We start from the raw sequence: 15,934 nt of genomic DNA on the forward strand, positions 1-15,934 counted from the left end.
CCACTTATTCCGATTATCCTAGTTGTGTTTTTAAATACGTAAGAACTTGGACCCTAAATTGTTTTTACTTTAAAATACTTCGCAAATAAAAACGGCCAAATATATTATATCCAAAACAAAAAAATAATGAAATGTATATACTAAATGCAAAATACTAATAGACAAAAGACTGTAAAACACCACTTCAATTTAATGTTTAAGTTATTTTCAGCAGAGGAACATTATGCAGGCAGTTCAGATTACACAATCTGTCGTCGCGTCGCCTCACTTCGCATAGCACCGTGGCGTTTCTTCCTGATGCTCGTTTCACACGAGGAAAGCACAATGATATAGAGCAGTCGTACAGAACAGTACTGCTTTTGTTTATTGAACGCAGACCCAGAGAAGGAACTGTATACTGTTTTCCCCTTGTGCTACATTAGCAATACTGCACTGTTTACTGTTTTGCCTCGCTGTGTTCGTGTGAATGTATCACGACATTAAATCCTCTTTGAGTTGCTCCGACTCAAGCTAATGTATGCGGCACAGGTAGTCGCTAATTAACAATGTCATGCGCCGCCTTTGTATACATTTAATATTTCGCTTAACTGAGAAAGCACAACCATCATGCTTTTAACCATACCATATAATAGCGATATAATGCTTTTAAATTGTTTTAATATTTTTGTGAAATTAGCGTTTCATTATTCGTCTTACGACCAAAATAAATAGAAATTATATTTAAAATTTGCTCACTGGTTAAGCACTTGACTTGCAATCTACAGGTCATGGGTTCGAATCCTGCCATGTACCAATGTGTTTTTCGATTTTCGATTTACATATGTACATTTATCCGACGTTCTTACGGTGAAGGAAAACATTGTGATGCAACCTGCACATATCTGAGAAGAAATTCAAAGATATGTGTGAATTCAACCAACCCGCACTGGGCCAGCGTGGTTGACTATGACCTAGTCACATCTAACTTAGGGTAGCCACCGAGCCCCTCAGTGGGGACGTATAATGAGCTGATGATGATGATGACGATGATGTTTAATATCTTTGGACTCATAAAACAAATCATGTTATTTCTTTTTTTAAACGAGGAATAACCAATTATAAACACAATATACAGAATACGATTTAAAAATTTCAAGCGATTAAGTAAATACAAGCTTTTTTATGTTTACAACCAAACACTACACGCAATGTTTCACAGTCGTTCCTATATCCCGTTAAATTAATCTCAATGGCGCAAAAAATACAAACGAATTGCGATCGTTTTCCAATAAATGGCTTTGTGTTAACATACGACACTATTGCAATACAACTGTTATAAATGTACTATGTCCAGATAGTCTATTTAATAGCCTAACTATTCTTAGTCTAATTGACATTTTCAGAGTCGTTTATGTGTTGTTTAGGGAGTCCCTTAGTATTGTACATCTCATTCTATATATACGCTAGGGAAGACTCTTTATGACTATTTAATATTCTTACGTTTCTTAATTTAGTAAACAATTTGAAGCAAAGCTGGAGAGAGAGTTATTTTGTTGCCATAAGTTTTTTTTCTTACTATAAATTTGATACTTTCAAACCAGTGCGTAATATTACCTTTTGATAGACTTAAGAAATATACTTAACTAGCTTTTACCCGCGACTCCGTCCGCGCGGAATAAAAAAATGCACAAGATAAAAAAGTTCTTATATCCGTCTCCTAGTTCTAAGCTACCTCCCCATCAATTTTCAGCTAAATCAGTTCGACCGATCTTGAGTTATAAATAGATTAACTAACACGACTTTCTTTTATATATATAGATTTAATTGTCGCAACCAAATAACTCTTCTAGGTAAGTATTTAAGTTTTATAATACCAAACTTTTACATGTTTTATTCCTTTTAATCATGAATTGTATTAAAGTATATAAATTTCATACAGACTGGTTCGTTTTATAGCAAACAATCTCATCGTGATGTCCCGAGGGACAAAGAATATAGTGTTGTTATACACAAAATTACAAAATACTGTTTATTTTACTATACACTGGGTTAATTAAGTTCTGAATGTAAAACGAACGCGGTAATTAACGAGGATAGCGATTTCTGTTTCGGATTACATTGTTATACAATCATATACACAAATACGGGGTATCAAATTTTACGCTAGTTTGAAATCTGTGCATGTTACTGAACGATTTTTTTTAAGATTTATTATTTCTAATATGTTTATAGTTTTACTAAATAATAAAAGTACTAGCGCACGAGACATGTTATTTAAAAGTAACATTATTTTCAATCAAGGTTTCGGAGTAATTTCTTAAAAATATTATTTCTGCTTTTATGAGGAGATTATTAGGTAAGTACTTCTTAATATGTAGCTTCACATTTCGGAGCTTTTTGTTACGGATCATTGGAATTTATTTACTTCAAACAAAGGAGAGAAAATGTCTTTCTGAGATGGAATCTTTTGTGTCGACAATTCCAGGCAGTATAATATTTTTTATCTTAAAAATAAATTTTCATTTAAATATCAAAATGTGAAAAGGAATATTGAGTACAGGATAGAGCAGACCGCTTGTTTAATAATTTTTATTCCATTGCGTTTTACTTTTTCTTTAACTGCAATCTTACGGATATTATAAATGCGAATCTTTAGATGGATGGCTGGATGGATGTTTGTTTGAAGTTATCTCCGGAACGGCTCAATGGATCTTGATGAAATTTGGCACAGATGTAGGACATAGTCTAGAAGAACACATAGGCTACTTATTACGATTTTTTTAATTCTGCTTGAACGGAGTCGCGGGCGACATCTACTTTTATAATTTATGCAAATTCAACAGCATCTTTTAACTACTAATAGTATTCATATATTGCTTAGACAAAAAACTATTTTATCTCGATTGAAATCCGAACACATAACACCATAATCTAAATCAAAGCTTCGGAATTTAATCCATAATTGAGTCAAATAACTTAATAACAATATTGACAGCAAATTTTGATAATTTTACTGACATTATGCTAAGTCAATTACTGTCAATTATCTATTAGGCATTAGTGAAGTTTTAGAGAATTATTAGTCAAGATCATCTCGAGCGTATTGCGCGCTAAAGTTCCCAAAACCAAGTGACAGATAGCTGTAGTGAGGCGACGCAAGCGTTGATATTTGACATGTCTAGTACTGCGCCGATACACCGGCAGAGTGTTGATTTTTGTCTCTAACAGAAGCAAATTGAACGACATACCGCTATTATAGAGCAATTGCGTTGTAAACTTCAATTCAAATATTCTAATAGTACATATTCTATAAAAAAATAATGGTTCAAACATGACACGATGAATAAAGAGGATGTTGTCTTTTATATTCTGACAGTGCGGTCCTAGTCCTTGTTTTTATTTTATTTTATGTACATAATTCTCTGCCCATTTTTTTAGCTGAAGTATATGGGTATTTATTTAGTAACTAGCTGTCGCCCGTGCTCTGTCCACGCGAAATAAAAACAAAACTTAATTAGTAATCTATGTGTTCTTCTGGGCAATGTTCTACAACTATACCAAATTTCTGCGACAACTATCTAGCCGTTCTGGAGATACCTTCTAACAAACATCTATCCATACATCCAAATATCCGCATATATAATACTAGCTATCGCGACTCCGTCCGCGCGAAATAAAAAAAAAACGTAATAAGTAACCTATGTGTTCTTCCAGGCTTTGTTCTATAACTGTGCTAAATTTCATCAAGATCCGTTGAGCCGTTCTGAAGATACCTTCAAACAAACATTCGCATTTATAACATTTATAGCATTTACAACAGTAACATGACAATAATAGACATAAAACGCACGATGGTTTGTTATAACATTAAACGTTTCTAGATGTGTGTTTATTTCTAATATCTCGACATTTACCTAAAAATATGTCTTATAGAATATTTGTTTATGACAACTTTCAAAGCTGTCTGTAATAATTTATAACTGTAGTTTACAGACTACTGATTAATGCATACGCCTCGCTAATGGTTCTAATGGCTTTCACGACTGTTTTCTTTGTAACCGAGTAATATATCAATTTATTTTTATGATTTTTTTGGAAATTCATAGATAATTATTATTAACGTTCATATAGATAAGTTAAAATATTCAAAAGGTACAGGAGATTGTCTTTGAATTTCCAAAAACCAAGCAAATTTATTTCATCGCCTGAACTTATTTGATTTACTATCTTGTCTGTTTCATCACAGAATTAAAGTAAATAAATGACGTCACGTATTCAAAACTATTGTTTAACGAAGGACACTTGATTCTTGTTTATTGAGTTCACTTAAAGAATCGGAGCTCATTAAAGGAATATTGAAGAGGCGACAGACGTAACTAGTTTTGCTGAAGCACTTGGCACCCACCCGGCTCGTGGCTCACAGCTCTCGGCTCGTTAGTCGATTGAATTACACGCCTTTTGTTACCGTCAACGTATTCACGACTTTCAGTTCTGTTTAATACTTTTTTACGAGTAAACTTAATATAAAAGGTTACGTGAGAAGAAATGTAAGCACCCCGATCTTATTACCTAACCTATATGATCTTAGAATATTACACACGTATAAAGTACACATATAAAATCTGATTTCTTTAAGGTAGTATATATTAATAAAGATTGAATTTAAGGCCACTAATAATCTAATGAAAATATCATTGCCCTAATATTCTTCAGTAAGTATAATACTAAGTTGTATAAATAGTTTTATAGCCTCCTTAAGGCTGAAAGTTTAGTCGTAAGTAGGTTAGTTCTAAAGTATAAAATGTTAAGGACTCTTTGACTATAAGAACAGAAGTAGAGTACTAAGAAACTAAAGAGTAGCATTTTCTTTAAAAAATTTAACCTTTGTAACTTTTTAGTGATACTTTAACTTTAATCAAAATTAAAATTTTAATAAACTGTATAGATAAGAAGCAAGGCTTGATTAGTACATTTTCCATAATTTATTTACGTTTCTTTTTCAGTTTAATCGAAGAAAGAAATAAATTACTTTACCATTTCAACTTCTAACGGTTTGGATTATAATATTTGTACTATTAATTTTGAAATTTAGGCCGTGGAAGCTTATATCAAGACATTTCATATGAATGTAAGGAACATTGGAAATGTCTTAAAGCTGTCGTTATGTACCTTAACTGACCTCGTGTTCTGCATAATTAAATACATATATTGTGTAATGTAACAAGACAGTTGAATTCCGAGCGATGGTCAACATGTGGCCGTATATTCTAGTCATTACTTGTTTAGTACATTATTTAATTAATACTTACCACAAGCTTACTCACCTTCCGTTGAAATATTGGTGTTTAATTCTTGATAATTTTGATGAAAATATTCGATAAACATGTTGTTAAAAGTATACGTTTTTTATTTAATTAAGAAAACTGTTGTGTTTGATATATCCTATTTTTATTCTCATTTGTATATTGTTGTCTACAAGCATTGATTGTGAAGATTTAAAATCTAGAATAAATGTGAATTAAATATAGAGTAATTATAAAATAATTTGCGTAAAGTGTAAAGAAGATTGTAGAAAATATACATTTTTACTATTTTACTACTTTTATCTACAATATTAATTACAAATCCCTTTTACCGATAGGCTTTTTATAATAAAATGCTTAAAACTAACGAAATATAAAATATGATTCAAAGCTATACATAAAGGAATAAAAGATTTTACGCTTTTTTAGATTTTTAATCGTCAATCGACTGTTTGCAGTATATGAATTCGAGATCCAAGTTAGAAATATACATAATATATAATATCTAAATATATTTTATGTACAGATAAATAGAAAAGTAGTCGAATATAATAATCGGCTATCGATAGAGTCGAGCGGCGAGAATGCGGGCGTCAGCCGGCAGGGGACACCGGCGGGCGGCGGCAAGCGTGCGGACGAGGCGCGGCTCGCCGTAAAACTTTTAGAAAAATAGATAAATCGCTCAAAAACGTCAGAGTCAGTCAAGAAGATAGAAGAGTGGAGAACACATGAGAAGACAGCCGGCGCAGTGCGGGGTGCGGCGGCAGGCGGACGCGCCTCACGCGTACTCCGTGTCCGTGGACAGCGAGCGTTCGGCGGGCGAGCGCCGCCCCGTGCCCTCCGCGCCCACCGGCTCTCCCGCCTGCGCCTGCGCGTACGCCAGGCTCTTTTGGTAGCTGAATAGCTGCCGCTCCAGCGAATAGTTCTCCGCCTGCAACGCTGTTATTTCGCGCCTGCCAACAAATATACTTGTTTAGCAAATTTCCTTAGATACAGTATTTCGCAAAAGTACAAGATGCAAATTGTGATTGCAGTAATATGTTTATACCGACCTCATTTGATGAGCGTGCAAACGACAAAGGTCGTCGTAGACGTGGTATGTAGCTTGGAAAAGTAGATAGGTGTCGCCCCACTCGAGACGAACGCGGAGCTCGCCGCCCGCATGCAGAAAGGCACACCCAGCTCGCGAAATATCCTCCACTCGAAGTGCGGTCTCCATCATGAGACCCTCGTCAGCACTCTCTTGTGCATAATAGTGTTCGAAAGGTGCGCCCGGCAGCTCGTCGGCGTCGGCCTCGCCCGGCGCAGGCGACGCGCGCACCAGCCACGCCGACCAGCTCACGTAGCGTAAGTGATTTCTCGGCACGTTGTGCACGTCGCGGTACAGCATATGAAGGCGCACAGTCTCGGAGTGAGTGTCGCAGCGCAGCGCCCATGCTTGCTTATCACGGTCGTAACACGTGGCCGCACGCCCGGCCGCTGACACCGCCAGCTCCGCAAGTGCGCGCGCCCATACTAGCTCCACAGTCAACCGAACACCCTTATGTAGAATACGAGACGGAGGGCGAGGGTTCCAGGGCGGAGTTCGACCCTCGGGGTCGCATACGCACTCGAGTGGACCGGAATGCAAGCGCCGTTCACCCTCTCCCAAAGCGAGGGCATACCGAACCCGGCAGCGCTGTCCCTCCCCGGACAGACGCACCAGACGCAGCGTAAGAGGCTCCTTGTTCCCGCCGCTTGCCGACACTGACCAGTCGAAGCCTGCGAATGCTATGGGCGGTGTGTCGAGTCGAGGCGCCCGCAACTCGCATGAGTACAACGTGCGGACCTTGGACATAGTGAGTTCGAGCTGGAACTCGCCACGCGCATCCGCGAACTTGGCAGTGAGCTCGGCGAGCGTAATGCAGCGGCCGCGGCCCTGCGCCGCGCACCCTGCGTTGAACCGCACCTGCTTGCCGGAGAAGCCCTCGTTGGCAGTGAAGTGGTCGCGGCTCAGCAGAGTGAACGTGAAGTCTACATAAACGCGCATGCCCTCGCACGCACCGCGCCATACCAGATACACACCTGTTAAAGTAATGTACAAACTTTCATCATGTTTTACTTATTGCAATCGATCGTATAAGAACAGTAGGTAAAATTTCGTGTGTTTGAAATATTTTAAAGTACAAGTAACGAATTAAATTTCAGTTTGACATACATGCGTCTTTATTACACTTTGAGATTTAAATAAGCTTAGGTAAGTATATTAAATTATAACATCGTTAAGTGTTTTCTTTATGCTAACTAAAGCAAAATGCTAAAAATAAAATTCTTTATGCTAAAAAGCAAAGTTGTTCTTTCATTATTACTAAAACTATTGTGATCAAAGTGATTTTTTTGGATTTCGGATGTACGAAGTATTATTTTTAAGTCATAGTATGCCTATGGGTTAGTATTTACCTAAAGAGGCATCGGTGCGACTGAAGGCGACTGCCCACCGCTGGTGCGAGCAGCAGAAGTCCTTAGAGGTGACGTCGCGGTCAGGCTCGCGCGTGGCCGAGCGCGTCACCACAAAGGTGAATACGTGCGTGTCGGCGCGGTCCTTGAGCCGCGTCGCCCGGTACAGCAGCGCCATGCGCCCGCCGCCCGCCGCGCCCCCCAGCGCCCTTCGCCTACACCAACAACTCCCTGCACAATACATACATACATATTCCTCCCAATTTTTTTTATACTTTACAGTGGCCTGAGTTAAGCTTGATGATGATGATGAAGCTTACTTAATCATAGTTCAGACTCTTTATATTTCTCTCAACATACAACAAACTATTTAGGTAATTTTTCTATATTAGAATCAAATCAAGTTATTATTTTCATTAGTATGTATTTCAAAACGTTAAGATTAAAAGCAGAAAATAAATATAATAATGAAGTAGTGCTAATAGTACTATTCAGATATTTGCCTGAAACTATTTGCCGCACGATCAAAGCTCTGAAGAGCAATTAACTCACATCATTAACTCCCAATGGAGTAATTAAAATTGATAATAATTGCAAAACTATATACGTTGTGTTTATTTAATAATTTTTTATTGTTAAAATTATTGTTTGCTATATTTTATATATAAAAATATTTATTTTAAATAAAATATCAAATTTGTTGATTATAAAATTAATTTTTGGATAATTTAAAAAAAAAACAAATTTCAAAGACGCAAAACCATAAGTTTTTGAAAACCATGTTTTGGACAAACTAGAAATTTAAAGATTTTCTTATCATTGTATTTTCATATTTCGATAAACATTTGTAAAAAAAATTATTTGTTCTGTTGTCATGTCTTATTTTAGATCTAGAATACAACGGAAGCTTCAAATTAGTATTTAAACAAGCATACGGCTCGTATTCTTAACAAATACTGGAATTCATAAGTTTCACTTGAGGTCTGGAAAGTTCTAGTTTACCCGATGCTACGTTGGCTTGAATAAACACAAACTTATACAAATTTGAAAGTCGTCTTGATTAATTTTCATAATGTTTTCAATTACATTTAGTAATAACTTTGCATTTTACTGGCTTCTCATTTGTTTTTTGTTTTTTAGAAAGTGGTATTATTGCTTTACTACGTCAAAGGTAAGCGCAGTCCATTGCGAGATTAGTTTAAGAGATATTGAAACAGTTACATCTTTATAGGCTTGTACTAAACTGAAACTTACTATTGTAGAAGTTAGAGTTAACCGCACACATGCCTTGCGGTTAATTCTCTGAATAGCAGACTATGTTGATTCGTAGCCGTTTATCTACATAACCCAGTATAATGTTCAGGGTGTTTACAATATATTTATTTAAATATTTTTTATTAAAATAAAATACACATATTTAAGGAAGTAGACAGTTGAATAAAACTATGGTATACAAAAAAGGCAGGTACTGTGGAAGGTTGGGAAAGACCTATGCCCAGCAGTGGGCAGATAAAACTGATACAAAAAAGATGGTACTCTTTTATTTTGAAGGCTACAATCACCTTTATAAACTCGTGACTAGCAATCGCGCCGTAAATAATCGAGACTGGTTGAGGGGGTTAAGAGAGGGGAGGGAGCTGGAGGCAATCTTCACTCGTAAATCAACTTACTCAATTTTCTCAATTTCAAGTTATGTCATTAAAACGTAAAAGTGCTCTGAAGTAATTTTATATTAAATTTATCGTAACATTCAGTACATATGTGTTTTGTAAGTGACTAAGCGTTAATAAAATTACGGAATGAAATTCATAATTTATGCTCTCGATTTTATAACAAAAATAGAAGTCATATCAGTCCGCGCGTAGTAAAAAAAACTTAGTAAGTAATCTATGTGTTCTTCGAGACTATGTTCTACACCTGTGCCAAATTTCATCAAGATCCGTTCAACCGTTTCGAAAATACCTTCAAACTATCTGTTATCGAGTGAACTGTATTGTGGTGTTAAATAATAAAAGATTGTACGAAAAACATGTATAATTCCGTAACAGTAACACACAAAGCAAGAACTAGCAAGAAGTCAAAAATAACAATTGAAAGTCGATGACATTTTACAATATAAAAGAGTATATATATAAAACCTCTTTGACTGGCTCTGGCCAGTCATGTACACTATCCATCCATCCAACTAAAATTTGCATTTATAATATTTGAAGATTAAAAACATTACAAATTTGATGTTTGAATTACCCTTTGTCTAATTTTACGACAAAATATAATAACCAATTTTTGTTCTCATTCCTACTTCGAATTTCTCTACTTAATTACCGCAATTCTCGTTTTACAAAAAATCTGACAGAAACATCATTAATGTTGCGTAAAAAATGTTAACTATAGTTGAGCTACTTTCACTTAACACGAAGGTAATCCTGTGTGTATAATCGATTGTAACCTTTCCATTTGGCGCCCACACCACCGCAGCTAACACGATAAAATATCCTCATACCTTTTAAACCTTTTTATATTTTGTCGCGTGTTGTTCGCTTGATTTTATCGTAAAATTTTGATTGAAGGTTTTTAATGGTTCGAGAAATAAACATGCACACCTACAGTAAAATAACATAACTTTACTATTATTTACTGTGGATTTCTAAGAGTAAAATCTCTTTATAAAACATCATCATCATCCCTTTTGACAAAACTGAAGTAAAAACATGTTTTAAACGGAGATTTTGGTTTAAGAAACCCACATAGACAATGTTACGTTCTTCTCTTGTACGTTTTTTTCAATTGTTTTGTTATACAACCCAGTGGATTCGAGCCTCTTTAAATTAGGTGTGACTAGTACCTTAGTTAAATAAACTGGCCCAGTGCGCATTGGATAACTTCACATATATCTTTGAATTTCGCAAAATTTTAATTTTAATGCATTAATTAGTTAAAAGAAACAAGACAAATTAGAAAACATAGAAGGAATCACAGTTGAATTGTTAACGAAGCTGCACTCTCATGAATAATAAGCGATGTCCGGCGTCGAGAGGCCCCGAGCTGAGGCTCGAGCAAAATTAAGCTCGACAACATACACACCTAATATCATCAATTTGTAGTTTACGTACGTATGTATATGTATTTATAGTTTTATTGAACTTTACATTTAGGTATTCCAAATACAGTCACAGATGCCAACCCAGTGTAGCGTAAAATCAAGAACGTATAGATTTCATTATTTTAATTTTCTTCTTGTTAATACATAACAGTAATACTTGGGTGATTGAATGAAAAGCCCTAGTGTTGGATAGATAAATATTTATAAATTTTATAAGCAGGTAAGAACGGATACGAATTTTAAATCAATCGCGTAATTATGTGCCTCTGCATGGTTTTTATCTAAGTGATAATTTGTTTGAAATGAAAATCACCAAAGACCGAGCTTTCGTAGCGGCTTCGGAATAACTTGTTTTCGTAAAACTTCCGTAGAACTTATTCACGTAGCACTATCGTAGACAAATAATCATCTTTCAGCTTTAAAGACAGGAACCAAGTAAAATTGACTTTTGGTTTTTTATAAATACTACTACAACGTGTATAAATAAAGTATATGTATTCCTTTTTATATTGAATAAGCTAGCGCTTGCCAGTGTGTATAATGATGTTCCCATTTGATCTTTTTTCATTTACACGGAAAATAGGACGATGGTATACAAAGGACTATCTATCCTCAAGTTTACTTTCACAATATAGTATCTTTCTATCTTTTGCATTACAAATGCTATATTATTTCCTTAGACATACATCCATATTTCATGTCTTCGAAATATCACGAACTATCTTTTTTCCGAAATGTGCTTTTCCTTCCGCAATTTTCTTTCACTATGAGGACGCATGAGATCAACATCCTATTGTATCTTTTTTTAACTGTAAGTACAAAGTAAAAATTCCAAAAAAAAAACATATTATTAACTCAGTTTTTTCTAGGCGAATAAAAGTTTTGCTTTATTTTTTATTTAAAAAAACTAGTGTGTCTATAACAAGCAGTTTTGATGTTACTTCGGAAATTTTAAAGAAAGATGGAAAAATAGAAAAAAAGGAAGAAAGGAAGAAAACCTCATACGTTCTTTATTTTTTTTTTCTCCTTAACATAAAATCTTAAAATTAAGTATAGATTAAAAATATTATTCCAAACTATTGTATTTTACAAGTATTCTCTAAAATGTCTTCTCATAAATTCTTAATCATAGTGAAGAGCAGAGCTTACAGCGACATTTACGAGAATTTAACGCTACCGCTGCGGGGAGGAATGGCGGGGGCAAGGCAGCGCCGCGGGCTACGAGGAGAGCCACCGTAAAATATTTCATCGGACTATCCCCTACTAAAATACACGGTCGTAAAGGTGGTTATTATGTCATTCCCAGTTTATCTGCCTATAGGAAATTCGTTTTTACAATTTAATGACCTATTCCAGTGATACTGTCACCTGGAAACATTAGCAAGTTTTACTTGGCTATGTAATTATCGATATAGCGTTGATGTAGCTCACAAAGCACGATAATCGCCGCCTACTGATTTAGAGTGACCATGATTTACTCAAACTTTTAATAAGTATATTCTTGCATTTATTTTATCATGACCAATTAGTCCATAATCATTTTAAAACACTTTAGCTCTTAGCAGTCAATTTAAGTTATTTATAATATTGCTCTCAGATTTTTAGATGTCACAATAAATGAAACATACGTTATGTGTTTACAATTATTGTTTATATTTACATAAAATATGTATAGAAGTAGCAAGCGTTAGGCATGTTTCAAGCGATGAATATTTTATAAGCAGCCTAGACACAGCCGGCTCGGTTCAGACCCAGTCTAACCGACACGTCAACGTTTGCCAGGACACAATTCATTTATTTAGTGTCATCGTTGGATTAAAATATTAATCCTTAATAATCTACAAGACCATTATCTCCCTGGCCTTTTCCAACTCACGAGGGTTTAGCACACAAGGTGTTATAAACCTTAAAATTTATAATCCACAAAATACAGAAAACAAAACTAAATTAATTGCGTATTTCTATCATAGTACCTACTAAATTTTCAGCTAGAAGTATTAAAAAAATGATTTAATGTAAAACGGAATGATATAAAAAATGTAAAGGTCATACCAACATAATGTTTTACGTCAACACTGATTAATAATTCTACAAAAACATTTTCGCGCCATAGGAATAATACACAATTCTACCAATGTATTTTTAACTCCATTTAGATCAATTAATAGCGAATTCTAATTGAATAACGCAGAGAATTAATCAAATTAAATCTCATCTCAACTTCCAAAAACTTACGAAGCTGTCTGAAAGTGTATCAAGGTCGTTTGAAAATATTCTCTGATTGGATGAAGGAATTTATCATTAATATTAGGGTCAAAAAGGCTTCGCTCTAAGTATTAATTAAAAGCTTGTAATGAAATATATCTTCAATACGTGCCTGAGTAAGCTTGGGCTTAGTCTGTAATTAATGATAATAAAAAGGCAAGAATGGTGGACAGTAATTACGAATTATGTACATAACGATGAGATTTTTCAGTTTTTTTTAACGTAATTTAGCACCTGTTGGTTATTTATTTTTGTTTTTAAACCTCATAAGCTCTCAAGTAGGCTAAATTCAAATATATAACTAAGTTTTACATTAGAAAAAGATTAATTAACTTGAAAGCGAGACATGAATTACTATTCGCGGGCATGTCGTATTGATATTAGATGTAAACCGTACATTGAAGATTGTGAAATGCTTTGTTATTAATTTTCCTTTTTTCTAATTTTTTAAAGATGAATTTTGAAGAACTAAGCACAGAGTTAAGTATTGGCTAAGTTGCAAACCGCTTAAAATGTTAAGCTCTTGCAATTATTGGAATTTTCCTCAGCTCAACAAATGTACGCTAATGACTTTCAAATAGTTTGTACTGCCGGTGTCTGAATACATTTTAGTGCCCATTTCAGGAATTTCTTACATCTTCTGTGAAGATTAACGGTGTTAAGACCACATTATTTACGAATCGCAAATTTGAACCTGAACAAATTAGAATTTGTGATACACCGAAAGCATTTTAACATATTGTTAAAAGACTACGAGGATTAAAGATTTTACATGCACAAACTCTTTGTTCAATAAAAATTATACATGTACATAAAACTAAAGCAATGAAAGAAGTACGAATAATTGTAATAAGTAATTATTTTATTTTTATTTTTTATTTTATTTTATTAAGGTACTGAACAGCCATATACAGAATTATAATAAAGTAGGTTAATGGAAAGCCATAACCCTCTATACAAAAATAAAAATAAATACGTATAGTTCAAATGTTACGTACACTTCTACTTTTTACAGCAAAAAACGTACTTTGGTTTGTTTAATATGAGCTTTTGTACATAAACAATTTGTAATAGGCCAATAGTGTGTAGTATGCCTACATTTTTGCACTTCAAGTAGCGCAGTAACATAAAAAAGATATAGGCAATTTTACACAAACGTAACATTGCGGTGTCCATTTCATTAGGCAGAATGGTATAACAAATACAAGAATGCGAGGCCGAGCGTTTTCCAATAAACGTGGTTGGAATGTGAAACCCTTAATCATTATTGACATTGACTCTTATTGAATTACACAATTCTAATAAACAAGAGAAAACTGGACATTTTAATAGCTATAACTCGTAAATAAAAAATCAAATGATTTTCTGTAGAAACACATTTTTGCATAATTTTCACAAAACAACGGAAACAATGAAGTAACAAAACAGTAGCGGTAATAATTTAGGAGAGTAATTGAGGTATATATTTAATACTACGCTTTATTATTATTAAGTAACTAGTTCCTCAAAGCGTTCAATCGGAAAGTGACAGTTCACATAGAGAAAATGAACATTAGTGTAAACACAAACACACCACAATATGAAACTAATAACATAACATAAATGAGTTGTGAGATTGCGAGTAATGCTGGCAAATCTCAGAGCGGTGTACTAAAGCTTCTCAGACCTCTCACCTAATCCTTGAGATCGATTCCAGATTGCTTCTTCTGCAATGTCTCATTCGATACACGGTTCATTTGTTATCTTTTATTTTTACCACATTTTATCCACTGAATTCTTTTTAATTGCGTACTTTCTCTAATTAGCTTTTACTCTATTTGTCTATTAAATATTATGTGCGAACGGTATATATTACTTTTTTGAAGCCAAATTCTATTGGTCAAAAATATGTAGATTACTGATTTGATTGATTTTTTCTATTACTCCATATAAAATAAATTTAAATTTAGATTTCAAGATTTATCTTGTAAGATAACACAGAAAAAACATATTTAAATTAAAAAAAAACATATTCTCCAACTTACCCTTTAAGACATTCGCAGAAAATTTTGTAGCACTGAATTTATTTTGAACCTGAAACAATAGAATTTGTTTTTTAGGTAGACTGTGATGTTATTCTAAGCCTTTGTTAAGCAAACTTGATTACCGTGTTAGTACATCTTTTGGGTTTTAACTTCAAAATGAATCTTTAAATCTAATATTTAGGATGTATTTGAAAAATCAAATCATGTTAAAAGAGTAGAAAAAAAATACAAGACAGTGTTCAGTAGAAAAAATTGTCAGCTATAATTCCAAATAAGTTTCGCAATGCTACATTTGCCCATACAAAATGATTATTGCACTGTAATCACAATAGAATAGTAACAACGGAATACTTGAGTATGCTTCAAAAGTTCCTAACATTAATTAGCTCGCTTTGTTCGTCATATTCACAATCATGAAACATTTCCCATCCAAGAATAATTAAATAATGCCCTAATTAGAACTTAAACTATTTAAAAACAATTTTTTTCATAACCTATAAAAAGATCGACGAATATATCTCACATAATATGGACTAATCAGCATGAAGAAATGAAAGTCACAACATAAGGAATGTTTTTTTTTAAAAAGGTGGCAAAGAGAAAGCGGCCATCTGAATTCGCCGAAATGGTGAAGCGACCGCTGCCTTTAATCGACGGAAGAGTAGACGCATAGAAAGAGAGTATACAGTAATAGAGACATTTACTATAAGTAGTAAATTATAAATTTATATATTGTTTAAAACAATTCAGAACTAATGGTAACATTTAATTTTTAACCGTTGAGACATTTTGGTTTAAAAAAACCCACTATAATTGTATCACAT

General features: G+C 34.1%; 1 protein-coding gene across 1 annotated transcript; it reads right to left on the minus strand.

The window, feature by feature from the left end:
* Positions 1-5,822: 5,822 nt before the first annotated feature.
* Positions 5,823-15,150, minus strand: LOC106719029. Its single transcript, XM_045683891.1, has 4 exons — positions 15,111-15,150; positions 7,722-7,949; positions 6,335-7,346; positions 5,823-6,235 (listed from the first exon to the last, which is right to left on the minus strand). Exons 2-4 carry the CDS (start codon positions 7,894-7,896, stop codon positions 6,061-6,063), a joined length of 1,362 nt encoding a protein of 453 aa, XP_045539847.1. The 5' UTR covers positions 7,897-7,949; positions 15,111-15,150; the 3' UTR covers positions 5,823-6,060.
* Positions 15,151-15,934: the final 784 nt, after the last annotated feature.

Source organism: Papilio machaon, chromosome 2, assembly GCF_912999745.1.
Source record: "Papilio machaon chromosome 2, ilPapMach1.1, whole genome shotgun sequence".
NCBI lineage: Eukaryota > Metazoa > Arthropoda > Insecta > Lepidoptera > Papilionidae > Papilio > Papilio machaon.

Bases quoted from the DNA above. Each gene is read 5' to 3' on its own strand.
- LOC106719029 (XM_045683891.1), bottom strand. From the start codon at position 7,896: ATGGCGCTGCTGTACCGGGCGACGCGGCTCAAGGACCGCGCCGACACG. The intron at 7,347-7,721 runs GTAAATACTAAC...TTACTTTAACAG, and splicing joins TCGCACCGATGCCTCTTTAG to GTGTGTATCTGGTATGGCGC. The intron at 6,236-6,334 runs GTCGGTATAAAC...ATTTGTTGGCAG, and splicing joins TTGCACGCTCATCAAATGAG to GCGCGAAATAACAGCGTTGC.